Source organism: Cyclopterus lumpus, chromosome 7 (assembly GCF_009769545.1).
Source record: "Cyclopterus lumpus isolate fCycLum1 chromosome 7, fCycLum1.pri, whole genome shotgun sequence".
NCBI classification, from domain to species: Eukaryota; Metazoa; Chordata; class Actinopteri; order Perciformes; family Cyclopteridae; genus Cyclopterus; species Cyclopterus lumpus.
The window spans coordinates 8,862,093-8,886,927 of NC_046972.1; the positions used below are offsets into that span (position 1 = coordinate 8,862,093).

Here is a 24,835-nt window from a genome sequence, read left to right on the forward strand (position 1 = left end):
TTTGCTAAAATAATTGTCTTCTTTTTTTAATGTCACTTTAACCAATTGAGAATGACCCATCTTGCGTTGCAGATTAAACTCTGCGTAAACTTTTCCGAGAGCCATGATTTCCGAGGACAGCGGAAGTGACAACTGTGTCCTCCGAAATCCGTCCGTGTTGGAGCAACAATCACATCCAAGATGGAGACCGTTAACGCTGGACAAATGATGAGCCTGGCAGCGCTACAGAGGCAAGACCCGTACATCAACAAACTGCTCGATGTTACCGGACAGGTGGCTCTCTACAACTTCAACTCCAAAGTGAACGAATGGGTGAGTTTGTTCACAGGCACGCGGCGGTTTGTCAAAGGCTTCAGCGGTGCGTTAGGTATGCTAGTGTGTATGCTAACGCGTGATTAAAACACCCGTGAACGCGAAGAAACGCGTTGGTATCTGTCACGCTGTCCCATATCCGGATATGTTGGAGTTCCCACTGCTTTATTGTTAATACGTTAGTTACCTCACCCTCTATGTGTTAACGCTACCTGCGCTAGCACAAGTTAGCTCGTGACGCTCGTCGCTGTTATTCAGGACGTTTTGGAACAGCGGTTGTTGTTGTTGTTGTTGTTGTTGTTGTTGACATGATGTCTCCTATCATTTCAGGAGAAGACCGACATCGAGGGCACCCTGTTTGTTTATGCGAGGTAAGCACGTGAGGTGTGGGTGACGTCAGGTATTAAACACGCGCACCATCTGTGGTTCTTTAATTATACTCCATGTCATTGTTTATGTCCACAGTTAAGTCGTTTGTTACACTAATGACACAGTTACATACTAGGCGATCACTTTTAAGTGTGCGGATGCGTTTGTCAGTTATTTGTGGCTTGATTTAACGCAATAGCCATCTTTAATAGACATCATGGTAACGTATGATACCACATGGCAACATAATAATAATGCAGCAGTTCATTATTGAACTAATTTATTTGACTTATCAATAAGGAAAATATCTGTCAGTTGTTTGTCAGTGTCTGTAATGTATAAACATGTTGCGAGTTATATATTTATTTAAGATTACTTAACAATATATTCATTTAGCTTTATATATTTCAAAGAAATGCAAGTCTAGAAAGTTTGCTAGGCTCAAGTCATGAGTAATGTGTTGTGAAGTGTGACCAGGGATCTGTTGTACTGCCAGAGAATGATCTTAAGAGTGTTTGCAACCTTTGCTCATCTAAGGTCGGCCTCGCCTCACCACGGCTTCACCATCATGAACCGACTGAGCACGGAGAACCTGGTGGAGCCGATCAACAAAGACCTGGAGTTCCAACTGCAGGATCCCTTCCTTCTCTATAGAAACGGCAACTGTGAGTATTTTGTTGAATAGAAGCTCAAATGAGCTAAAAGAATAGATATCATACACAGTCCCGACAAATTGCCCTGTCAGGGTTAATTTACTGATTTTAATTAAATTAATTTACAGATGTGAGAAGAGATTGTTATTCAATGTAGGGGGAGCCACTTTTTTTGTTTTTCAGTGTGCATGGTTGCATGTGAGGCCCAGCCCAATACCAATCAGTCAAGTTTTAAGAATCTGCATGAAATGTGAGATTTTGTCCCGATTGAAAATGCTGATCGAACCTTCATCATCACAACGTTACAAATGCTGGACAAAATCTAAAAAATCTTTGTCAGTGGAATATCGTGATGTATTGTTTTTTTGCTATCGAATCTGTTTCTGTTAGATTTCTGCTCAACTACCATAAACACGTCTTCTGTAACAAAGAAGATTCTGTCATGCAAATGTACACATTGTGCATATGTCCTGCTAGTAGACAGCATTGTTGGCGTTATTAACATTCAGTATCACACACAGAAACAAATGGAATAGAATATAATGGTACCTCTGAAAATGCCGAATAAACAACTCCCCAGCGTTCTCTGGAACATCTCCTTCCCCTTCTGCTTGAAGTCATTGTGGCGTCTTGGAGTCGCATTTAGCAAGAAAACTTCTTCTGATGCGTTTTCTCCGCTCATGGCCTCACACAAGCCGACCAGACAGCAACAGTTTCAGCTCGTTTTGGCCACAGACGATATCCTTCTGTATGCGGGCCACAGCCAAAAAGATCTGTCTATTTGATTATAAATCCGAAGTTGTGTTTTGACTGATTGCCTTATCCAGATAGATGCCTATGCTGCAGCAGAGTCCTTGTGGAAACTGTTCTGCAAAAGTGCTTTGAAAAGAAAAAGAGTGATGAAATTCCTCAGATCTTGAGAAAGTAACTGACAGCGCTGCCACCGAGGTAATCGATTAGAAGTCTGAACAGGAGTTTCATTAAAGCAATGAATAAGGAATTAGACGGTTTTCCCATTTGTTTGCTTATCAGAAAAAACAACATAGCCAGGGTCAACGTCAGAGTAGACTGCTCCCCTTTTGGACTTGGCTTGCCCATCAGCCTGCCTGGTATGGAAGACATGGTGTGATGTATTGTTCGTATTCAGGCCAGAGCAGCTTCTCTGATTGCTTCACTTGAGTCAAAGTGCTCTTGTTGGCATGTCTACTCCTGAGACTAGATTGAGTTGTAGGTTACAGTTGTTGAGTAAAATACCGGTCGAAGATATTCCTCTGGTTTTGTTGGAGACGTTTCAAGCGGCAGTCGGTCGCCTGGAATGAATCAATTTTCTCTGGTCGTGTCCTCCCCTGTTGTTGTTTTATTCCATTGAGTGCATGTGTAGTTCTCCCAAGTTCCTTTCAGTCCATTGGTGGTCTTCAGTGATGCAACTTACTGGCTGAGGATCCCTTTGGTAGATTTCAGATGTCAATTGGTCATCATGTAGAGCCCGTCTTAATGCGCTCCTGTGAAGGTGTGGTTGTTATCTTCAAGATGGTTCGACGACGCCTCCCTCGACGTCCAAGTAGGAAGTGCCGAGACGGAACGACGGAGGCTAAGCACGAGCACGATTGAAGTTTGATTCAAACGTCCAACACAGGGAGGATGGATTATTCAGAGAGATGGTGATAACTAATAGTTATCTGTGTCTTGTCCTAGTGGACATGCTGCCTGAGGTTCACCAGCGTACTCAAACTTAGAGAATGCTGTTTAGAGAGACCAGTGTACTTGGACACACACCTGTTTACAACTCTCCATATTCCCCTTGGTCACAGTTGATGCTGCAGGGAAGCAAACACTCCGGTTGTTAGGTTACCTCAGCCTCTTGAGGGACCTTCAATACACCAGTATCTCATCACATACACACACACACTCACACAAATGACGCACAAGCAATGTAGAATTAACTAGTTATTGTTTCAGCAAAAACTGCTGACAGATTGTTTTTATTTGTACATTCTATTGTGCAACAGGTAGGTGAATACGGTGTATGTGCTGGGCAGTCTGTCCAGGTGATATGCAGCATTGAGTTTAATAATAATGATACATTCTAAGGTCCAATAGGCCTGGGCGATAACCTTTAGTATAACTGTATTGTGATGATATAATCATATGATGTTAATGGTTTGTTCTATGTGGGAATAGCTTTGTCTAATGTAATGTTTTCTTTGCTACACATTGTAATATATAGTATTTGTGTTTTTTCTTGCAGTGGGTATCTACAGTATTTGGTTCTATGACAAGAGGGACTGCCACCGCATCGCTCAGCTGATGGTCAAGTAAGAAGTGTAACATGTGTACACTGCATCTGTTTGGATGAGATGGAACAGTATGCTGTTGGCTCTTCAGAGGTTTTCACCCATCAGGTGTTAGCTTAAGAGGCAGCGCTGCTCTCATCACAAGGAGCATTTAAATCCACATTTGACATAGCACATAACAGTTCGGTGTGTATGCTAAATGTCACATTTTAACTCTCCCCAAGGATTGTCAAACAAGAGGCAGACCACGCCCAGAGAAATTCCCCAGAAAGGGCCTTGCCAACGAGGACAAATGGAGTCGCAGAACCACGGCCCATCGACATCCTGGAACTGCTCAGCAAAGCCAAGGAGGAATACCAGAGAGTGAGGAGGCAAACACACGTAACATGTTATTTATTTTCTTGGATGAGCCAACATGTTTTGTTTTTTTAGTACTGGGGTTGGGTATGATACAGAACGATAAATTGTCATTGCAGATTATACAAAAACATGAACGTTGATCACAGGCTTGAGTCCAAATGTAGCATTTGTAGTTTTTTTAATTCATACATGCCTATTAAACACTGACTGATACGCTCTCTTAGGTCTGACCCTGGCGAAACATACTCATGACTCACGTATACATATATGAGATTACGGTGGTACTAAATCTGTGATTACTTCTCAGGATGAAGTGGGAAATGTATGCCGGGTCCAGTTTTTAGTGAATTTGAGTGAATTTGATCTACGTATTTATCTAGTTGCTCTTTTTTAGATTTAGCATTTCATTTGTGTGTGTGTGTGTGTGTGTGTGTGTGTGTGTGTGTGTGTGTGTGTGTGTGTGTGTGTGTGTGTGTGTGTGTGTGTGTGTGTGTGTGTGTGTGTGTGTGTGTGTGTGTGTGTGTGTGTGTGTGTGTGTGTGTGTGTGTGTGTGTGTGTGTGTGTGTGTGTGTGTGTGTGTGTGTGTGTGTGTGTGTGTGTGTCGCAGGCTCAGGCAGGTGAAGATGTGTCTGCAGAGCCGAATGGGAAAGCAGCTATCAACGCCACCGTGCATCCGCACAGCACACCACAACCTGAAAAGGTACACGCATTACACAAACATCAACGCAAAGATATTTATTCATTTATCCAGTTAACTCCTACAAACAGCGACACACAGGTGGTGCATGTTTTCATCTCAGGTGTCACTGTCCCCCCATATGAGGAGTAATTGGATGCAGAAAGCTGTTAATTATGTGGGTTATGTTGCAAACAGACAGCTAGTCATCCAACCTTGAGGTTTTATGAGGCACAGGTCTGATGTTTTTTTGGACAATTGAGTTTGACAAAAATAATTTCATGAGAGCAGAAAAGGCAGCATTTTAACACAATAGTATGCAAAATGCATTATCTTGAGCCTAGGAAATGAATCAGGAAGGCATGGAGCACTCCCTCGTTGTGTTCAGTCTGAGGTAAGCCGGAGAGTTTAAGCATTGAGGATATCGTATTTCCACTTTCACACATAATACTGATCTTGCCGGTTTTGATTGGGTTTTTTTGGTTCCAGCTTCCAGTTAACAATATGCCGGACATGTTAATCTCCAACCCTAACAAATCTTTTTTGTTTTTATGCTGTTATTAGACCATTCATGGTGGTCTAAACCACTTGGGCGTACCTTTTTAATATTCCCTCCCTATTAGATTCTTTTATAAATTGCTTTAAACTTAATGTATCAGAAAATACTAAACAATGCCCATCTTACAGTCTAATGTGGCATCCTCATATTGGTAAGAAAATCAATCAACAGCTGTTTATGGATAGATTTTCTGTCGACGACTGTTTCAGAACTGCTCTGCATGTGTTTAATTCCCACCACAGCTCACACATTTGTTCTTTTTACCCAGAGCTCTCATACGATGGTGAAACAGATCACAGTTGAGGAGCTCTTTGGCTCGTCTTTGCCCAAGGACCCCCCCCTACCCACCTTGCTGGCACACAACACTACCACTGCTTCCAGTGACAGTGACCCCTCCACTGCTTACCTCCACAACCAGTCTTATCCCACTCCAGCCCACCAGAACCCACTCTTTCCTCCCCATCTCTCAGCCCAAGACCCTGGGTCAAGTCAGCGGCACCAAGTCCCTGGCCTGCTCCCAGCTCCGTACACAATACACCCCAGCCCTGTTTTCAGGTCAGTGGTCTCGAGGTCTGACCCCCAACCTCAGTGTTCAGTTTCCCCTCTTATGGTGCTTCCAGCTGGCTCAGAGGCGCGTGCTGCTCCGCCCGTTCCTGCAGCACCATCATCAGCTCCTACTGCATATTTAGGACAGGAGATACTCAACACTCTCAAAGCGGCAGTGCCCTCTGTGAACTCGGACATCCACAAGCCCATCCTCGCACCCAACTTCCTGCCCAGCGCGCTGTTCCCACCCCACAGCTTCCAGGAGCCCATGGGGAAACCTCTTCTCAAGCACAGCAGTGAGATGGATGTTTTTTCTCAGCCTCCAAACCTGATCAAACCAATGTCTGTGAGTTCAATGGTTTTCTTAGCAGCCGTTTTTGTGGATCTGTTTGCTGATATTAACCTCATCTGTGTCTTATAACGCAACACATTTCATTATAATCCAACATATTGTTTGTTCCTTTGCCGTTTCCTCTCTGATCCTCTCCATCTTTCTTTTTCTATTGTCAGGCGGTCCCCATGAGTCCAGGTCTTGCTGTTCCAGTGTCGCCGATTTCTGTGCTTCTCTCCCCCAGCGCCTTCCAGCAGTCCATCAGTAAGACGGCAGCATCAGTGGTCCCACCTTCCCCCATCAAGCCCTCCTGCGCCTCTGTAGGAGCTTTAGAGCCTCCACAAGCAGCCTGCAGCAAAACACAGCTTCAGGATACTCTGATTCTCCTCATTAAGGTAAGCAAAGTGTGTGAAATACATGAAAGCAGTACTGTTCGCCCGTTTAGTGTAAAACACTTAAGACAAAGCTGTTCTTAACACAGCATTACCATTTCAAAATATAAAGACTAGCGGGGTGGACGTTTCTTGACGTATATTTAGCGTAAGCACTAAGTTTCAGTGAGCGGTCGAGTGAGCTAGAGAGACAATCACAGAGAAGGAGCGACAAGAGAATAAAGCCAGTGATGTAAAGAAAAATAAAACCTGTATTTCCTGAAGGATTCGTTGCGTTTACGTTCTACACGCAGACAAGATTGCTCAAAAGGGACTTTTAGTTCCTGGTTTGGTTCCTCTGATTCCAGAATTCCTGGAAAGCCAAGTTTCATAGAGAGCTGTCTTACTGCTCTGGCCCAATATGGTTGAGGTGAATGGAGTTTCATTTGTGGTGCTCACATTGTTGAAAGATTAGAATAATGCAATAGTAACTCTTCTTTCCATAAATGGTGTCCATGTTACTCGTGTTAATAATCCTGAGTAACTGAGACCTCATTCATAAAAGATTTGCTGCTGTTGAGTTTGAAGTGCTTCAATGTGAGTCAGTAATCTGCTATTTCAAAAGTCCCACCATAAAAATATTGTAGGCGTTTTACAATTAGTTGTGTTTCCAATGAAACGGTAGAATTCCAGTGAATGTCGTCTTGTTTATTTGCTCACACAGGTGTAGTTTGTTCATTCCTCTCAGGTGTAGTTTGTTCATTCCTCTCAGGTGTAGTTTGTTTATTCTTCACAGGTGTAGTTTGTTCATTCCTCTCAGGTGTAGTTTGTTTATTCTTCACATGTGTAGTTTGTTCATTCCTCTCAGGTGTAGTTTGTTCATTCCTCTCAGGTGTAGTTTGTTTATTCTTCACAGGTGTAGTTTGTTCATTCCTCTCAGGTGTAGTTTGTTTATTCTTCACAGGTGTAGTTTGTTCATTCCTCTCAGGTGTAGTTTGTTCATTCCTCTCAGGTGTAGTTTGTTTATTCTTCACAGGTGTAGTTTGTTCATTCCTCTCAGGTGTAGTTTGTTTATTCTTCACAGGTGTAGTTTGTTCATTCCTCTCAGGTGTAGTTTGTTTATTCTTCACAGGTGTAGTTTGTTCATTCCTCTCAGGTGTAGTTTGTTCATTCTTCACATGTGTAGTTTGTTCATTCCTCTCAGGTGTAGTTTGTTTATTCCTCTCAGGTGTAGTTTGTTCATTCTTCTCAGGTGTAGTTTGTTTATTCCTCTCAGGTGTAGTTTGTTCATTCCTCTCTCGTTTACTTCCTCCCGGTATAGAACGACCCAGACTTCCTTGGTGCCATTCATGATGCTTACCTGCAGAGTTTGTCCAAGGACCTCAGCAGCATGAAGCTATAGTCAACGTCAACAATCATCACTTTCAGTGCCGCGACCCCTCTGTGACCTGTGAAGAATTCTCAAGTTAATGGGACTTAAAGGAAGATAACAGGTTTTTGACACACTGCACACCACAACTCTTCAAACCCCGTCTGTGTTCTGAGGCCTATGATCTCATGCAGCGCCTCATTCAACTCACTGTTCCTGCCTCTCAACATGTCGGTGGTTGTTTTTTGTCTCAGCTGAACTCTTAAGCTGTCTCGGATACCTGCGTTACCTTGGATCAACTTATTGTCTGCTTTGTCGAACCAGAACTGCTGTGGCAGAGAAGGATGCGTGGCCTTGAGCTTTCATTTTTACTCTAAACATATAATAAAAGAGTCGTCCACGTACTGGTAATGTTGAGCTGTTGCTGGTTTAATTCCCTTGAGGACGTCACCGCGGTGGAACTTCGGTGACGTCAAATCATTTAACTTTTGACTTTTTATGAAAGATGATTTTTACAGTTTAAACATTGTGGGAATCGGAGACGCTGCTTCTCGTCTCACGTCTTCGGGCTTCTCGCAGTGCGAGACTGGGACCAGTCAGGACACACGAAGAAGAAGAAGGATCTCTGCTGGGACCTCAGAACTGTTGTGGGGTTTTTTTGCAGACAAACTTTCCCTCTCTCTCTCTCTTTTTCTCTGTGTGGACTTCTCATTTTCCCTTTTTCACTTCCCCTCTTTAATGCTGAGGCCTGTACGAACAGCCTTCACAGTTATTGTAGACTTTTGTGTTTGTCTGTTTGAGATTGTTGAGGATTTTGGTTTGGTATTGTTCAACCCTTGTCCAAGGAAGATGAAGAACTTTCGGTATTGTTTGGAGAAGCACTTGCAGCTGAATCTAAGAATCAATTCCTCTCTGTGGTATATAAAAACACAGAGACGAACGCACAACCCAGCTTCTGCTTCCTGTCCTTTTCTCCTCGCTCCTCCCTGTCCTCGCTCTTTCTCTTGTCTGCGCTGTTTATTTGTCCTCCACAAGCGGAGCTCCTACTTGATGTTCTTTGAGGGGAACAACAGACAACTGTCGCGTTGCTTTTAGGGACACCAGCCTTTTGGGATACTTTATGACGGTACAGTAAAGCTACATTTAACTCAACCTCAGGATTCTGGTTCTGCAACAATTCATAATTCAAATATCATGAGAAGAAAAAGAAAAAAAAGAGCTATTGATTTTTGAGTTATTGTTAACATTCCCATTAATATTACATTTCAAATCAAGGAGGACTCGTAGCTTCACTATGTGTAAAACCAGTTTATAGAAAAACAAACAAGTTTATACCAGTAATCAAACTAATGACGACAAATATTAATTGCCTCCTTTCCTTTTCCCAGCCCACAATAAAGTCTTAAGTCACAAAGACTTAAGACGGACTTGTTGTTTTTTTGTTGGGTTTCTTTGCAGTAGAAGGTTACTGCAGCACAGAACCGTAGAGCCTGCAGACCACCGAGGGAACAGGGAGAAGCTCATCGGCCTCCTCCTCATGTGCAACACTGAGTGGCTGTTTTATGCTTTTCGTGAACAAAGGAAACCAATCCAACGTAGATCAGAAAATCAGGTTTCAAAGATTTAGGGGAAAAAAGGTTTATTATGTGCCTCGTGGGCATGTCTGAACACAAGAGAGTGCTAATAGGTTTCATTCACCCTGTTCAGCACATACTTGATCATTAAAACAAAGTAAAAGCACGGACATTTTGGTTTACGGTTGTTCGGTGATGTTTGATGTCACTCGTCAGCTCATGGGCGATCTGTCTTATTTTAAGTCATTCCAGATGGTGACCTTAGCAGAATACTTTTTAAGGTTTAACAAACACGAATTGCAGATATTACGGCTCTTTTTGAATGTTTTCTTGCAGAATGTCATGTAATCCACGTTTGGAGATAACTGAAGGCGTGATTATGAATCTTTGCATAAATACCTGTCTCGATGGTGGTACTACAGCTTTGCATTATGTCCTGCTATTTGAATGTATGTGATTTCTTGCAGTATATATGTGCCAGTCTATTTTTGTCCTGCAAATTTAAGCTGAACATGCTTTCAGTACCAGCTGTTAATCATGTTTTTCTTTCCCTTTTTGATTTTGCAAAATTAAGATTAAAATTGCGAAATGACGCATCCATAGCCAGTGAGCAGTGAGCAAACCAGATCATTTGTACACTTATTTGCCCTGTTTATAATTTTTCAGAAGTAATCTTTCCAACAATTCTGCAATGTGTTGGATAAATAAACTCAAATGGGAGAAATGATTGAAATTAGTTGTTTTAATCCAGGGCATATATTTAAGATTTTAAGGTTATTTTATGCTTAGATATAATTTATCTTATTGGCCAGAGATATCATTTTGGAAAATTCTTTGCATATTCTAATACTTTTCTAAGAGTGTTGCCACTGTACATAATTTGGTTTATTTTTGACTATTTTGTGATATTAAAGAATCGAAATAGAGTTTTCTGTTTTTGTTTGCTGCTGTCTTTCGGTCAACTGTGAAAATATGCTTTAAAGATTAAAAAGGATTGGGATTTGTTTTTTATATAGTATATGATTTGAAGCTGACAATATTGGGACACCAAATCATGTCACATTTTATGAAGAAGGTTCCTAATTTTCCAGTTTAATAGTAGAGCATACATTAAGAGAAAATGTAATTATATTTGGCCAGATGGTTTTCTCTAAAGTGTGTCATTCAGGAGGGGGAGAATTGTGCACTTTCTCTTTTTGACCACCAGGTGTCACTGTGCGCTCACTGTGTTGGTGGTTAAATTGTAATCCTTTGGTATCTGGCCCATGCAGGGGTTTATTAAAGGGTTTATTTAAGCCGAGAACTTGACCTTTAAGCCTTTCTGGGTTTAATGACAAAACCAATGTATCCTTCTCTGAAGGGAGATATTGACTAATAGGTTGCCATGGATGTCCTTATTTTCTTTTTTTTTTTAATCACCATCCAGAGGTCCCCTGCTGCCCAAAATGTGGATCTCAGTCTCAGCCATGGGCAGGAGTGCCCTGGCATTCCATGAGAAAAGGTTAGTCCCCCTAAAATTAACCTTTTCTGAGTGTCAAAACCGAACAAAAGCTGTGCGCTAGTTAATCAGGTCAGCCTGCGTGGAGAAATGTCATTAAGATTAGTCATTTGTCATCCTCCTTTTGCATGTCACCCTCCCCGGCTCTCGTGTAAATGGTGTGGCTTCACAAACAGGCCCACTCAATTGTTGAAAGAGAGATCTGTTCATGTTACACTCGACTGTGTCTGATCGGTCTGTCTCTCACACCAGAATACATTTCAATTGGACCAAGTCAAACATACAGTGTCAGTCTGCAACTGTGGCGGCTGGTGGAATTATGTTTTGGTAGGGCCATCCAATTAATTTCAGCAAACATCCCAGTAATATATAATAACATATAAATATTGTATAACATAAATCTCATACTCTGCACTTACTCCATTTCATTTTTACTGCATTTTCTGTTCGCCTTAGCCTCCCTCACCAAAACGTCACTAGATACGTTATAGTGCTCTGGGGGTTGAACCTGAGCAGAGTGTGCGTGTGGCCTTGGTCTCAGCCCAAAGCCCTCCTCCTCTGTGCTTATTGGTGCTTATTGGTGCCCATGCGTGACAGTTTGGAGTAACGGTCTGCTCCTTTTAGCCCTACATTAGCCATATTCAGAGTCTTTGCTTGCCAACACGCCCCCTCCATCCCTCGTCTCTGTCTGGCAGGTTCAGCACCACTGCCTCTTTTTAACCCTGACATCGTCCGCTGTGCACAGATCGCCTTTTATTCTCTGGCCAGCAGACCGTGGACTTTTAACTCTTCACTCCATTCAACCGACTCGTGTGTGCGTGTGAGCTCTTCTTCGGTGCATCGGCCAGATGGAGGACTACCATAAACCCGACCAGCAGACGGTGCAGGCGCTCAGGAACATCGCCACCAAGCTCCGGATCAACTCCATCAAGGCGACAACTGCAGCGGGCAGCGGGTAAGAGGAGGAGGAGGGATACGGAGAGATTAACCCGAGCTGGAGATGTATACCCAACACAACCAGGTTACTGTCCTGGGATAGTTGCGATATGATTCATGCACCTTTTTTTTGTTGTTGTAAAGGGCACAATAAAAAATAAAAAAGTAGAAACGCGGACTGGGATGTTCACAACACACAGCTTGTTTTCTGATTGCGTGACTGTCCGCGGCAGACTGCGTGCAGGAGGATCAGCAGCATAAAGCATTTTATGCAGAATATCACAACGGTGACGTCCCGTGTGGTGTGCCAAAACTAAAACTTGACATTGGATTTTCCTTATTCATATTTCCTCCTACAGTGTTGCGCCAACGCGCGTTATGCGCAATTTACGCACTGTGTTGTGCGTAAATTAAAGGGTCCGAGAGTTGATTACTTGGCCTTTTTGCATCTGTATTTCAGTTCACGAGGGTATTAAGTTTCTGAGCGCAATTAGACGTACAATAAAATTAACATACGTGTTTTGGTTGGCACCAACAGCCCTTCAAATTATAAAATATGTAATTATCGTGTCGGATTAGGCTCGGCATAATTTGCTGGAGGTGTCCCAGCTTTCTCTTCACGTACTCTGTGGTCGGTTATACAACGGAGGAGGAGCAGAGCCGCGATCGGTGAGTGCATGATCGCGTGCGTTCAGCCCTCGGGTCGACATGGCGTGAGGAGGCAGCTCTACCACGCGTGCGTGCGTGCGTGCGTGCGTGCGTGCGTGCGTGCGTCCAGCCTCTCACGAATTCAAAACGGGAGAAATACGTCGGGGGGGGGGGGGGGGGGAATGTCAACATAAAATCCGAATTCACAAACTGACTGCAACGTTATTGGAGTGATGGAAAATAAAAGATTACAATTAAAAATAGATTATAGGATACGCGAAAGTGTAACTTCTGCGTGCTTGTTCAACGTTCTTCTCATTACACAGAATATAAGGATTAGACAGCCCCATTTTGACTCTATACAATATGTTACTGTGTTTTGCTTCCCTTGGTGTTATGATTAATGGTTTAATGTTCAAAGTGTTTGATTATTGGTGACTGAGCTCTATAGGCTGCTTTTCTTTAAGTCAATGTGAGTGAAGGGCTGTGTGAACAAGACATCACTGAAACACAAACATGATAATAAAACTGTCTATCACATGCTTCATTTATTCCATTCTTTTATCACAGCCAGTTTTCATGTTGCAGCCATTGAGCCTCTGGCCTCTCATGGAGCATCCTCCTTCCCACATGAGAGCAATCTAATTCTTCAGCTCCTTCTGCTTTTTCCCCACAACATCCCTTTTTTCCATTTCAGGAGAGTAAGGTACAGGCCTTCACGGAGGAGGTCTGAGTGAGGTATTATCATGTGATTAGAAAATAAAGAGAATAACAACCTTCAAGACATAAAACCTCATCATAACCTATGTTGCGTTCAATTGTCGTGACTTTAACAGTTTGGGACAACGCATTGAATTAAGCTTTTGTACTCAAGTGTATGTATTTTTGTGTGTGCGTGTATGAGAGAGAAAGAAATAAAGAAACATCCTACAAAGAGCTACTGTATATATATATATATACTGACTGACTGTCTGGCCCTGATGAAGTCAGTCTCACTAGCATACTGTGTTTCTTGCATAACTCTCTGACTGCAGTTGGTCCGGCATGACTTAACCCACTCGGTCCAAGTTGACAAAGAGTCGAGCTCCACTTCTGATTACCACTTTGTTTCTGACTTTCTTTCTTTTTTTTTTAATGTCTCCTTTCTCCTCTGCATCTGTGTGTGAACAGTATGCTCTGAACATGCGTATATATTTCAACAACGCAACACATCAAGTTTTTTTTTATTTGGTCGCCGTGTGTCTGATGTCTCTCTCTCACCATCATTTCTTTGCAGTCATCCCACATCATGTTGCAGTGTGGCAGAGATTATGTCTGTGCTGTTCTTTAATACCATGAAGTACCGACCTGAAGATCCCCGTAACCCCAACAACGACCGCTTCATCCTCTCCAAGGTAAAACACACACACACACACACACACACACACACACACACACACACACACACACACACAGCGAGGTGGGTGACTGATGTTTCTTTGATGCAATGCACAAAAACAACACACGAGGGACATCTTCATTATTTACTACCTGTTAAGTGAGGCATATTGAGAACATGTGCATCTAATTCTAAGTCCACATGCATGTTTTTCTTGATTCTAGTGTTTGATGTATATAAGGTGCCAGAGGCAAACTCCACACTTTACTATTCCAAATGTCACACCTAATTTGACGCTTGGGAGAAAAATTTTAATTAGAGACGCAAAAACAAGATCTTATAGCTCCCTAACATTGATGAGCGTTTTATAAACTCTGATAGCAGCTCCAGCAAATCCGGTAAACGGTATGTTCGCCTTACACTCTTGACCTTTCACCTCTGCCTCCTCAGGGTCATGCAGCCCCTGTGCTGTATGCCGTGTGGGCGGAGACTGGCTACCTGAAGGAGAACGAGCTCCTCAACCTCCGCAAGGTGGACTCCATCCTGGAGGGACATCCTGTGCCGGTGAGGTGACGTTCAGACCTGCAAGAAGTCTGAAAGCAATTTACTCCAGCATGCCAACACATGTGCATTAGGAATACGTTGAAAGCCGGCCACTAGCATTCTGTAGTCATTTGGGGGTCACTGGTATTGTTGATGTGAAAGAGAATATTTACAATACGACTATACCAGTAAATGAACATTGAGGAAACACATTCATAGCTCTTCCACCATTAACACGTCGGCATCTTTCTGGTTTGACTCCAGAACTGTTGCCTGCACTGTTTTATCGGTCCAACTCTGCTTGCTTATTTGGGCTGTGGGCAAACCTTTTGATCACATCTAACAATCTTAAAATATTGCCATGAGATGAGCAAGGACAAATATCCCTGGATGTGGCCATACTGCAAATTTTAAATATGCAACGATTTAAGGTAGTTGTATTTTTCCTGTTAGAGATGGTATGATATTTTGACCAGTAGTTCCCAAGCTGGCGATTGAGACCATCCAAGGGTGTTACAAGCTAAATAGGATGGTGAAAAAGAATAATAAATATCTTTATGCAACATAAAAACAAGGTTTTCCATTTTCTAGCCTTTCTGTAATCTTTTTCCCTCTAAAATACTGGATAGTTTTATCTTTTCAAATGTTTGTGAACTTCTACTTCAGAACATAACATGTACACTTGCTGCACATTCTGTTCATATAGAGACATAAACACATGTAGACAGATAACAGATAACAGACACACGTTATGCACAAAGGGACCTGGTGACAAAGATGCTCTTGTGTGACAAAGATGCTCCTCTGTCCCCGGCTCCTTTCTCCTTTGCTGCAGACATTAATAAGATGCTGTTCACATCAACCCAGATACAGACACGCTGCTACTCACAGATTTCAGGCTTTCTGTGTTTGGAATCTATAGCTCTCCTGCAGCCCGTAGAGTGAGACGTGTGTGTGTGTGTGTGTGTGTGTGTGTGTGTGTGTGTGTGTGTGTGTGTGTGCGTGTTAACAGAAGCAGCAGTTTGTGGATGTGGCCACTGGATCTCTGGGTCAGGGGCTGGGAGCTGCCTGTGGAATGGCCTACACTGGAAAATACTTTGACAAGGCCAGGTAACATGCACCAACAAAACACCACACACACACACACACACACACACAGCCCAGCTTGCATCTGCACACATTAAGGTAGATGGTATGAAATTATGCATGATGCATAATGCAGTGCAGTGAACGGTGCTGACGTGTGACATTTCCGCCTTTAAGTTGGGATCAAATCTTACCTGACAGCTCTGGTCTGGGTTGACATTTAGGTCAATCAGAGAGCCGGGAGATCTGACCTCTGATCAGTTTACCTTCATATCCGGATGAGGGAGGGTATGTGCTTAGTGATCCGAAATCCCCAATAACTCTACAGGGATAGATGCAAAAGTGCAAAATATATCAGTGATGGGGATTCATTTGTCTCTTCATAAAAGGTCAAATTCAAATTCCTAGATTAAAATGATGTTTAGTTTTGGTTGAAAAACAGTGTACACTTCTGCAGCTTCTTCTTTTATATTTGAGGTTGACGGTTTCCAACATACTTGCAACACAATAACGTGTGTGGCCATCTATCGCTCAGCTGAATGTTAGCAGTGTTGCAGATGAGTCCTCGTGTGTCTCCTTTGTTCTCCTGCGATCTAGAAAGAGCCACATGGTCTCCAGCCCAACAATAGAGACAGCGTAATGCCATTCATATTTTACTGAGAAGACGATGATGCAAAAGTGTCAGAGCTGAACACAGGAACATAGTTTGACCATTTTAATCGTGGCCAGAACTCCAACGGCAATTTTGTAAGATTGTGTAAATGTGTAATAGCAGCCGTTCAGGGAATGCCGTATTTGCAGTCTGTGTAGGCGGCCCTTGATATCTCTCACTCTGCATTCTGTGTGCACTCGATTGTTTCTGCTCTAATAATCACACATGCAATGGCAGAGCCCCTCCCCTCATCTCTACGCCTCACCCTTTAATCTCGTTCTCACAACAACAAAAAATAGAACAATTCTAAATCCCATTCCCATGCTTTGGATGCATCTATGTGTGCGCGGTGGATTATACTGGGATGTGCTTGTGCATGTGGTTGAGCGCGCATGCGCATGGGCGTATGCTTTTCCCTTACGATGCTCAGAGCAGCTTGTCAAACTAATGTGCATCACTGGTTTCACAACACAATCTGAGACAAAAACTGCTGAATGGCTACTATATGAGCCCCTCCTGGAGGCAACCTGCTCTACTAGATCAATAGGAGTGGAGCAGCAGGCATATGTCACACTTTGTTATTTCTGGTCGAACTGTATCCAGAAATTAATCAACAACCAAACTGACGCTCAGCTTCTCTGAGGGTGTGGTTTTATTACAAATCAATACAGGAATGAACCTGTCAACTACACTTATCAACAGAGACTGAATAATTGACACTTCTCACTTCTCACTCTGGTTCCATAGTCTGCAGTTGTAAATATGAGGTTATCGGATCCAACTCATGCAGGGTTCCTCCTCGAGCTCGTGTATTTGGCTGGAAGTTTCATCTCCGTTGTTTTGATGTTGGCAGGGTGTAATTGTTTGGATGACACAAAATGCGAGGTAGGTTGTTGTCAAGGAGAGGTATCACCTTGTCTTGATCTGTTATTCTCACGTTACAATAACCGGATGAAAGAAAAGTGCACACTCCTCACACCTCCTGAGGGATTACTTAGCTCCTCCAGCCAAGCGCTGATCCACCTGCTCTAGTTCTGCTGGATGCCCTTCAGACTGTGTTCTTGATACCAGAGTGGTTTTATTTTTGACACAATGGGTTGCAGATTATCACAATCTGCAATTTCTTGAAAACTTCAGAATTGAAAAAAAGAAGAAGATTTTGGCGACTCTCTACGTGACTGGGATCACTCACATGTACATACAGTGTAAAATAAATACCTAAAGGGTGAGACTTCGATATTTGAATAAAATATATTCATTCAATTCAAACTTAGTTTGGAGAGCTTACCATACTTATCCTGTTGTTTCTTTAGACCATTAAGATTTTTTAAATGTTAAAAAATATCTAATATCTGAGTTACCTCTCATTGTATGTCTTACCTTAACTGCTCGTATACGCAACTGAAATAAATTATTGTTTCAAACTGAGTTGCTTCAATGATCAGCAAAATTAACTAAATGTGCTATATTTTAGAGCCCTAAATGATGAACACTAGCTGGCACTTTTACCAGATGTGGTTCAATCCATCTGCATATGTCATTACGGATAGTTTCAGCAGACACGTTTCAGAAACCGACCGTTAGAGATCAGTCTAACTGGCTATTCGTGTTTCATCTCTACCTCTTTTCACTCCTTCTCTTCTTCACTTCTTCCTCTGTCTTCTCTTTTCTGTGCCATTTGTTTATTCGTGGTTGGAATGCGTAGTGTAATGGGACGCGTCTCGGCCGATCTTCCAGCTTTAATGAGAATGTGTCTATTTGACTGGAAAGCTGTCAGGAGTTGTTACACATACACATGATCAGAGCTCAGCAGGAAGGGGAGGGCGGGGGGGGTCTGCTGTCACATTTAGCCCTATAGGAGGAATCAGAAAATGGGGGGGGGGGGGTCTGCCAAGAGGGGAAATGGAGCTGATATGGAACATTTTCTCACCTATTTATTCAGCTCTTTCTTCTGGTCTGTCTTTATAAGCTCTGAATATCCCTAAAGTCTCTCTCTGGTCGTAGCTATCGGGTGTTCTGCCTGCTTGGTGATGGAGAGATGTCCGAGGGCTCGGTGTGGGAGGCCATGGCCTTCGCCTCCTACTACCAGCTGGACAACCTGGTGGCCATCTTGGACATCAACCGTCTGGGTCAGAGCGACCCGACTCCACTTCAGCACCATGTGGAGAAGTACCAGCGACGCTGTGAGGCTTTTGGGTGAGCAGGGGGGGGGGGGGGGGGGGTCAGAGGGTGAAGCTGGGTTGGTGGGAGGATGTGAAGTGTGTGTACATCTGAATGCTGAAATGATTAGATTTTTCTATGAATACAATAACCAGAGTTGTTTTCATTTATAGAAATTCACCCGTATAGAGGACTGCATTTAAGTTTGATCTCTTCTGTTTTACCAGCTGGCAGGCCATCATTGTGGATGGCCACAGTGTGGAGGAGCTGTGTAAGGTGCTGAGTCAACCCCGCCACCAGCCACTTGCCATCATCGCCAAGACCATCAAGGGCAAAGGCATCCCAGGTACAATAACCAGGCACACGTGCAGTGATCCACAGTATGAGTACAACCTGTCAGTGTGGAGTAGGGTTCAAGTGCAGTTCTTAAATGTTTTGTTTCTTTTTTTAATTTAAGAAAATACTTCCTATATGTTAGTTTGAATGTAGATGTCCTTCTTAGCTATGGGTACATAACAAATTTCAAGCACAATCATTTTAAACTATCACAACAAGCATTTTTTTTCATAACCTCGACACGGGGTGGTTATTGCTGCTCACCTGCTCCAGAAAACTTTTTTTCTAAATGATGACTTGGTAAAACGCCGGCAACTCACAGGGAATAATTTCCGTCACAAGTTTTCTTAACCCTGGGGACCCGCCGCCAGAGCAAAGGGGCCCGAACTCGCTGTAATCCAAGCAGCGCTTTAGTGCTTTAGCTGCTGCAGCGCAGTAATCCTTCAGAATGTGGAGGATACACTCGCAGCCACAGCCCTTTGTTGCTGGTGTTGTGATAATGGTGAGGGGCCATGTGTGTGAGACCATGTGTGTCAGTGAGAAAGAGAGAGGTAAAAAAAAATTGTTTTAACAGCAATGTGTGTGTGTCTAAGAGAGGAGTATGTCTTTGTATACATACGTTTTTGTGAGAAATCGTGAGTGTTGTCATAAGCATGTGGCCTCTTGAGTCTACCCTTCGGATCTTTGAAGTAGCCGGTTGGGACCTACTGAGGTGGATGATTGTTATGAGTGTTACAGCTGGACATGGTTTATTGTATGCACATGCATACATGTGGAGGAGAGAGGTATGCAGGATATGAAGAGGAATTTGTTTTATATACTCTGTACTATATTTTCAGGTGCATTTTGATCTAAACTTCATTAATACCAAAAGCACATACAAGTCATCTCTTAAGGTCCAATGAGTAACCCCGTACTCTTCACTTTGACTGTATACATGCAGCAACTTTCACCACATATCGGTTAACTGTTCTGTTTGTCACCATTTACATTTTTTCTTGAAAATAAAAAGGTTATTTTAATTACCTCCACTCTGTAATAAGTTGTACTGCGGCTACAACAACGGTAAAAGGTGCATTTGTTTGCTCTAGCCTTCGTTGTGTTTGTTGTGTTTTTCAGCGGCTGAGGATAAGATGGGCTGGCATGGCAAACCTTTGCCCAAAGACATGGCCGACAGCGTGATCAAGGAGATGCAGAGCCGCGTCGTCAGCTGCAACAAGCGCCTGTATCCTGCTCCACCCAATGAGGATGCCTCACCTGTCAGCCTCCGCAACGTTCGCATGCCGAGTGCACCCAGCTACAAATCTGGAGAAAAGGTGTGACAAGTGATGACAGACAAGCGCAGATGTGTTGATTCATCTTTATATCTCATAAATTGGGTTTTTACTTGTATGTTATATTGGTGGAAACAAATAAATTGGTCTTTAACTCTTCAGATAGTACACAACATAGCTTGTGTATCTTCTCCTGATTGGTTGTTGGTTTGTCTCTGTGTCACCAGATTGCTACGAGGAAGGCCTACGGCATGGCTCTGGCCAAGCTGGGCCGTTACAACGACCATGTGGTGGCTCTGGACGGAGACACCAAGAACTCCACCTTCTCCGAGCTCTTTAAGAACGAACACCCCAACCGCTACGTGGAGTGCTACATCGCTGAGCAGAACATGGTGAGAAAGAGACAATAGCGCTCCAATCAGATGTCTGGAGAGGTTTGGTTTAATAATATATATAAACATCAGTATATTGTTTCCACTGACACATCACCCCTTGAGAATCATTATGATAAATAACTCATTGTGCTAACAGCTCTGTAGGACTGGACTTTGAGCTAAAGGTTTCATGTGTAACATGTCCTCTATCTTAGTTTAGCATGTTAGCATGCAAACATGTGCTAATGAAACTAAACAACATCTTAGGCTAATGGGGATGGGATTAGCAACACTTGTAGTATTAAGTAACCGTATTGTGAGACCGGCTCAACCGTCTTCCAAAGTAAAACATCATGGTCAGCTAAACGAAAACTCGGGGCATCAACAAAGTCAGCACACCTCCTTCTTTTCCCTCCTTCCTACCTCTCTCCCTCTCTCTCCTCCTGCAGGTGAGCGTTGCAATGGGTTGTGCCGTGAGGGACCGTAATGTGGTGTTTGCCAGCACATTTGCTACGTTCTTCAGCCGGGCCTTTGACCAGCTCCGCATGGCCGGCATCTCTGAGAGCAACATCAACCTCTGCGGCTCCCACTGTGGTGTCTCTATCGGTCAGTTCCTGTCTCTCTTTTCACCAATCAGGAGCTTGAAAATGAACTGCTAAAAGCTCAATAGTCCATTTTTTTAGTCCTTTTACTGCTTACTATGACTTTTATTTATTTATCGCATCATAGTTATACAGTAGGTGGCATTTGTAGGGTTTAGGAGGATTATAAAATGGCATGGAGATGAGAGAGGGAAGACAAACATGATAGGATTACTGGCAACATTGTTTATCAAATGAGGAGCTAGGTGTGCACAATGTATGTCAAATGAAAAGCAATCCATGCTTTAATTTTACTACAACGTGGATTGAACCAGCCCTCAATATGTCTCAGTTTTAATTTTCCTGACCCTAAACCTTTTTTCCAAAAACTTCTCACCACCTCTGTTATTCTGTTATCCATCTTCCTCTCCTGGTATCAGCACTCTTCCTCCTCCCCCCTCTCACTGTCTCTATGTCATGGAGGTGATGACAGAGCGGCCTGATTCTCTTTCACCTCCTCCTCCTCCTCCTCCTTCTCCCCTTACTCCTTCACTTCTCCAGGTACATTGCATGTGCACCTTTCCAGACTGAATGCATGCCAGTCTGCCAGAATGTATTTCCCAGTCTCCGGTAAACATACCAGTCTTGCTGTGCCTTACTTGTCCGTTTGATGCTGAGATGTGTGCATATTCAGGTGAGGACGGGCCCTCTCAGATGGGTCTGGAGGACCTGGCCATGTTTAGGGCCATTCCCACGGCAACCATCTTCTACCCGAGTGATGGTGTGTCCACTGAGAAAGCTGTGGAGCTCGCCGCCAACACAAAGGTACCCGTAGTCACCCTTTATAACAAATGTTACATCCTGAAAAGAACATTTGTGAAGGTTTAGAGCGGAATGAAGCTTCATCATATCGAGTGTATGTATGGGATCCCATCGTACACAGTATCTGTTATGAATAATACATGTGGATGATTTCTGGTTCAGGGTTTGTGTTTCATCCGAACGAGCCGCCCAGAGAACTCCATCATCTACAACTGCAATGAGGACTTCCATGTTGGTCAGGCTAAGGTGTGTGCTCTTTGAACTTTGTTCTGTTTATACCTCATTATCACAAATGACTCATCTGACCAGAGTGTGTGCATTTTTTCCATTTCGAGTCCATAAACAAATATTCTTCACGTCCCACTCAGGTTGTGTATAAAACCAACGACGACCAAGTTACTGTGATCGGAGCAGGAGTGACCCTCCACGAGGCTCTGGCAGCTGCTGAACAGCTGAAGAAAGGTATGACGAAACCAAAGAAACCAGCCCACGTCAGCATCAGAGTACACAGTCTTTATATGAACCATCAGTTGGACTGAGGTGTCTCCTCCACCTTCCTCTCTCCTCCCTCAGAAAGAATTAACATCCGTGTGATTGACCCGTTCACCATCAAACCCCTGGACTCCAAGACCGTCATCGACAACGCCAGGGCCACCAGAGGACGCATCATCACAGTGGAAGACCACTACTATGAAGGTCAGGGGTTGTGAATTACCTTTAAAAACAAAGAAATGGAGAAATGGCTGAGTTATTTTCTTGCGATATTCTTAAAATGATCCAACAAAGTGCATTTCAGCCGACAAGGTTTTTTCAACTCTGACCTGTAGCCTTCGTCACATGTTCGTGCCCTCGGTCGCCGATCTATCCAGACCCTTTCCACTCAGACCAATAGATCAACTTAAACTTCAAAATGATTTTAAACCTGATTTAAGAACCACTTGGGGAAAATAACTATTTTTGTCCTGAAATAATGATTTAATATCTGTTTGATTCATATTGTAGCATTGATGAATAAACTAGTCATAAAATGCAATAAATATATGATTAAAAAGTCATCTCAATCCCCAAAAGTTAAACTTCTGGTCACAGAACGTTGCTACATAATGTCACATAAACTGATGTTGTGTAATACATTATTAGTGGTGACGGGTCTCAATAACAATGTAAAGGGACACTCTACTGCTGTCATCTACTGAACCATGTCCAGTTTAAAACCAGGACAGTCACATCTTCGTGGATATTACCAGGAGAGCTCTAACTAGCAGGCATAGGGATTGTTTGTGCTCATGAATAAAAAATGCCTGGAGCAAAGGACAAAGGGAAATCTGCAGACAGATAGAGGAAGTATGAGGAAGCTGGAGTCTGAGCAAGGGAAGGGAGAGAAGAGCGGCATGGGGGTGAAGTGGGAGGAGCTGGGAGAGCTTGTCAGGGTTTCTTAATTTCAGCTCCGACCTTCGGGCTCACGCTGACCTACATACAGTACCAGCAAGACAAAAACGAGTGTCCTGAATTAGCTCTCTCTCTCTCCTGTTGTGTTGTTCTGTTGTCCTACATGCTGCTTTCTCAGCTCGTTGACACTACATTATGTTCGCTATGAAAGACAACAAATAAAGGATGTCTCTCACACACACACACCTATATTTGGGTTAATTTTTAACAGACAGTAGTATCCAGGGAAGGGGGGGATGTGGTGAACAGAGTAATTATTAATGTTCTTTGTCCTTTACTACTGTTAGTAGTAAAGGACAAAGAACATTAATAATTACTCTCTTTTTCTAATTTCTCAGCTTCAATGTTCACTCTGTCAGAAATGTTTGAATGACAGTTTGGAGTGAAGAGAAAAAGAAAAGTGAGACAAAGAGAAGGGGAAGTTAGTCTTCAGAGGGGGGGGGGGGGGTGAAAGTAAGGAGTGAGAAAGTGGAGGTAGGGCGTCAGCCGTCCTGTCAGTCCACATCGCTGCAGAGCTCAATCACCCGTGAGGGTGCGAGAGATTTAATATGACAGAGGAACAAATGAAAAGACCTGAAGGGAGAAATTCTCGTGAAGAACACGTTTGCCTTTTGAGTGATCCTTCAATCGATAGTCCTGACTGCTGTATATTCTCACTCCTCAGGTGGTCTCGGTGAGGCAGTGTGCTCCGCGGTAGTGAACGAGACCGGCTTCACTGTTCACCGCCTGGCAGTTTCTCAGGTGCCCCGCAGCGGCAAGCCCAACGAGCTGCTGCGGATCTTTGGCATCGACCGCGACGCCATCACTCAAGCGGTCCGTAAGATGCTCAGCAGCTCCGCCAACGCCAAATAAGAAGCTGTAGCAGGGGCGGCAGCGGCGACACATATGGGGAAGGACTCTGTGGTTAACTGGTGATCACCATGGAGACAACAAACAAGTAACCCAACACGGAAGGAGGGAAAGCACTTCTGGCCCACTCACGCTCTCCTCCTCGTAAAACAATCAGAAGCAAAAGTTTGAAAAATGTTGAAAAAAAAAGTTAGCCCGGCTTTTCTCTTTTACTGTCATTGATGTGGTTGTTGACCCCCCCCCCCCCCCCCCCCCCCCCCATTAGTTTGTGTAAACACCCCCTTCCCTTCACAAACTCACATCCACACTTCCACCCCATAACCCCCTTCCTACCTCCCAGAGAAAGTGTTGGTACTGCTGTAGTGTTTCAGTGAAAGCAGTGAACGTGGTTTGGAGTACAGTGAAGTCTTTTTTATATTCTTTCTGTGGATCCCCTCTCACTTCTTCGGCGCAGCGTTTCGTACGTCTGCGCCCAGTTCGACTCTTTAAATGCTTCCCCACTAGACCCAGCAGGGTGTGGAGAAACTCTGGTGTGGTCTGTTTGAGCACTGACTGTTTTTAACCCTTTTGACCCCTGACCTCGATGGGACTGCTTCACACCAATAAAGGGACGGTTTCTTCACAACATCTGTGTCTGAGGTCTTTCTTGCAGGTCATTTGTTACAGGGAAAGAAAATGGTACAAAACCTGCTTTCTTTATTTTTGCACAAGAGCAAAGCATGTACTGCTGAGGGCAGGACTAGCAGCTAAACTGTATTTAGTTATAGAAAAATAAAACAAGTATTCGATTAAGTGTACGCAATATTTAGAATATGTTCACAGCTTTATCAGACAG

At 43.4% G+C, this 24,835-nt stretch overlaps 2 protein-coding genes across 3 annotated transcripts; both read left to right on the forward strand.

Moving 5' to 3' along the window:
• Positions 1–103: 103 nt before the first annotated feature.
• dcp1a (decapping mRNA 1A) lies at positions 104–10,420 on the forward strand. Of its 2 annotated transcripts, none has more exons than XM_034537033.1 (9): positions 104–312; positions 643–683; positions 1,219–1,346; positions 3,583–3,649; positions 3,853–3,991; positions 4,596–4,688; positions 5,492–6,115; positions 6,280–6,495; positions 7,793–10,420. In XM_034537033.1, the coding sequence occupies exons 1-9, from the start codon at positions 181–183 to the stop codon at positions 7,871–7,873; spliced, it is 1,521 nt and encodes a 506-aa protein (XP_034392924.1). In that variant the 5' UTR covers positions 104–180; the 3' UTR covers positions 7,874–10,420. The 2 variants fall into 2 exon arrangements, with proteins under 2 accessions (XP_034392924.1, XP_034392923.1); XM_034537032.1 differs by having other exon boundaries at positions 125–312; positions 3,853–4,009.
• A 1,071-nt stretch (positions 10,421–11,491) lies between these two features.
• LOC117733352 (transketolase-like) lies at positions 11,492–24,249 on the forward strand. Its single transcript, XM_034536944.1, has 14 exons — positions 11,492–11,867; positions 13,773–13,890; positions 14,325–14,438; positions 15,430–15,527; positions 18,160–18,351; positions 18,543–18,661; positions 19,771–19,967; positions 20,153–20,317; positions 20,749–20,905; positions 21,575–21,705; positions 21,865–21,948; positions 22,071–22,164; positions 22,276–22,398; positions 23,816–24,249. Exons 1-14 carry the CDS (start codon positions 11,761–11,763, stop codon positions 24,001–24,003), a joined length of 1,887 nt encoding a protein of 628 aa, XP_034392835.1. The 5' UTR covers positions 11,492–11,760; the 3' UTR covers positions 24,004–24,249.
• Positions 24,250–24,835: the final 586 nt, after the last annotated feature.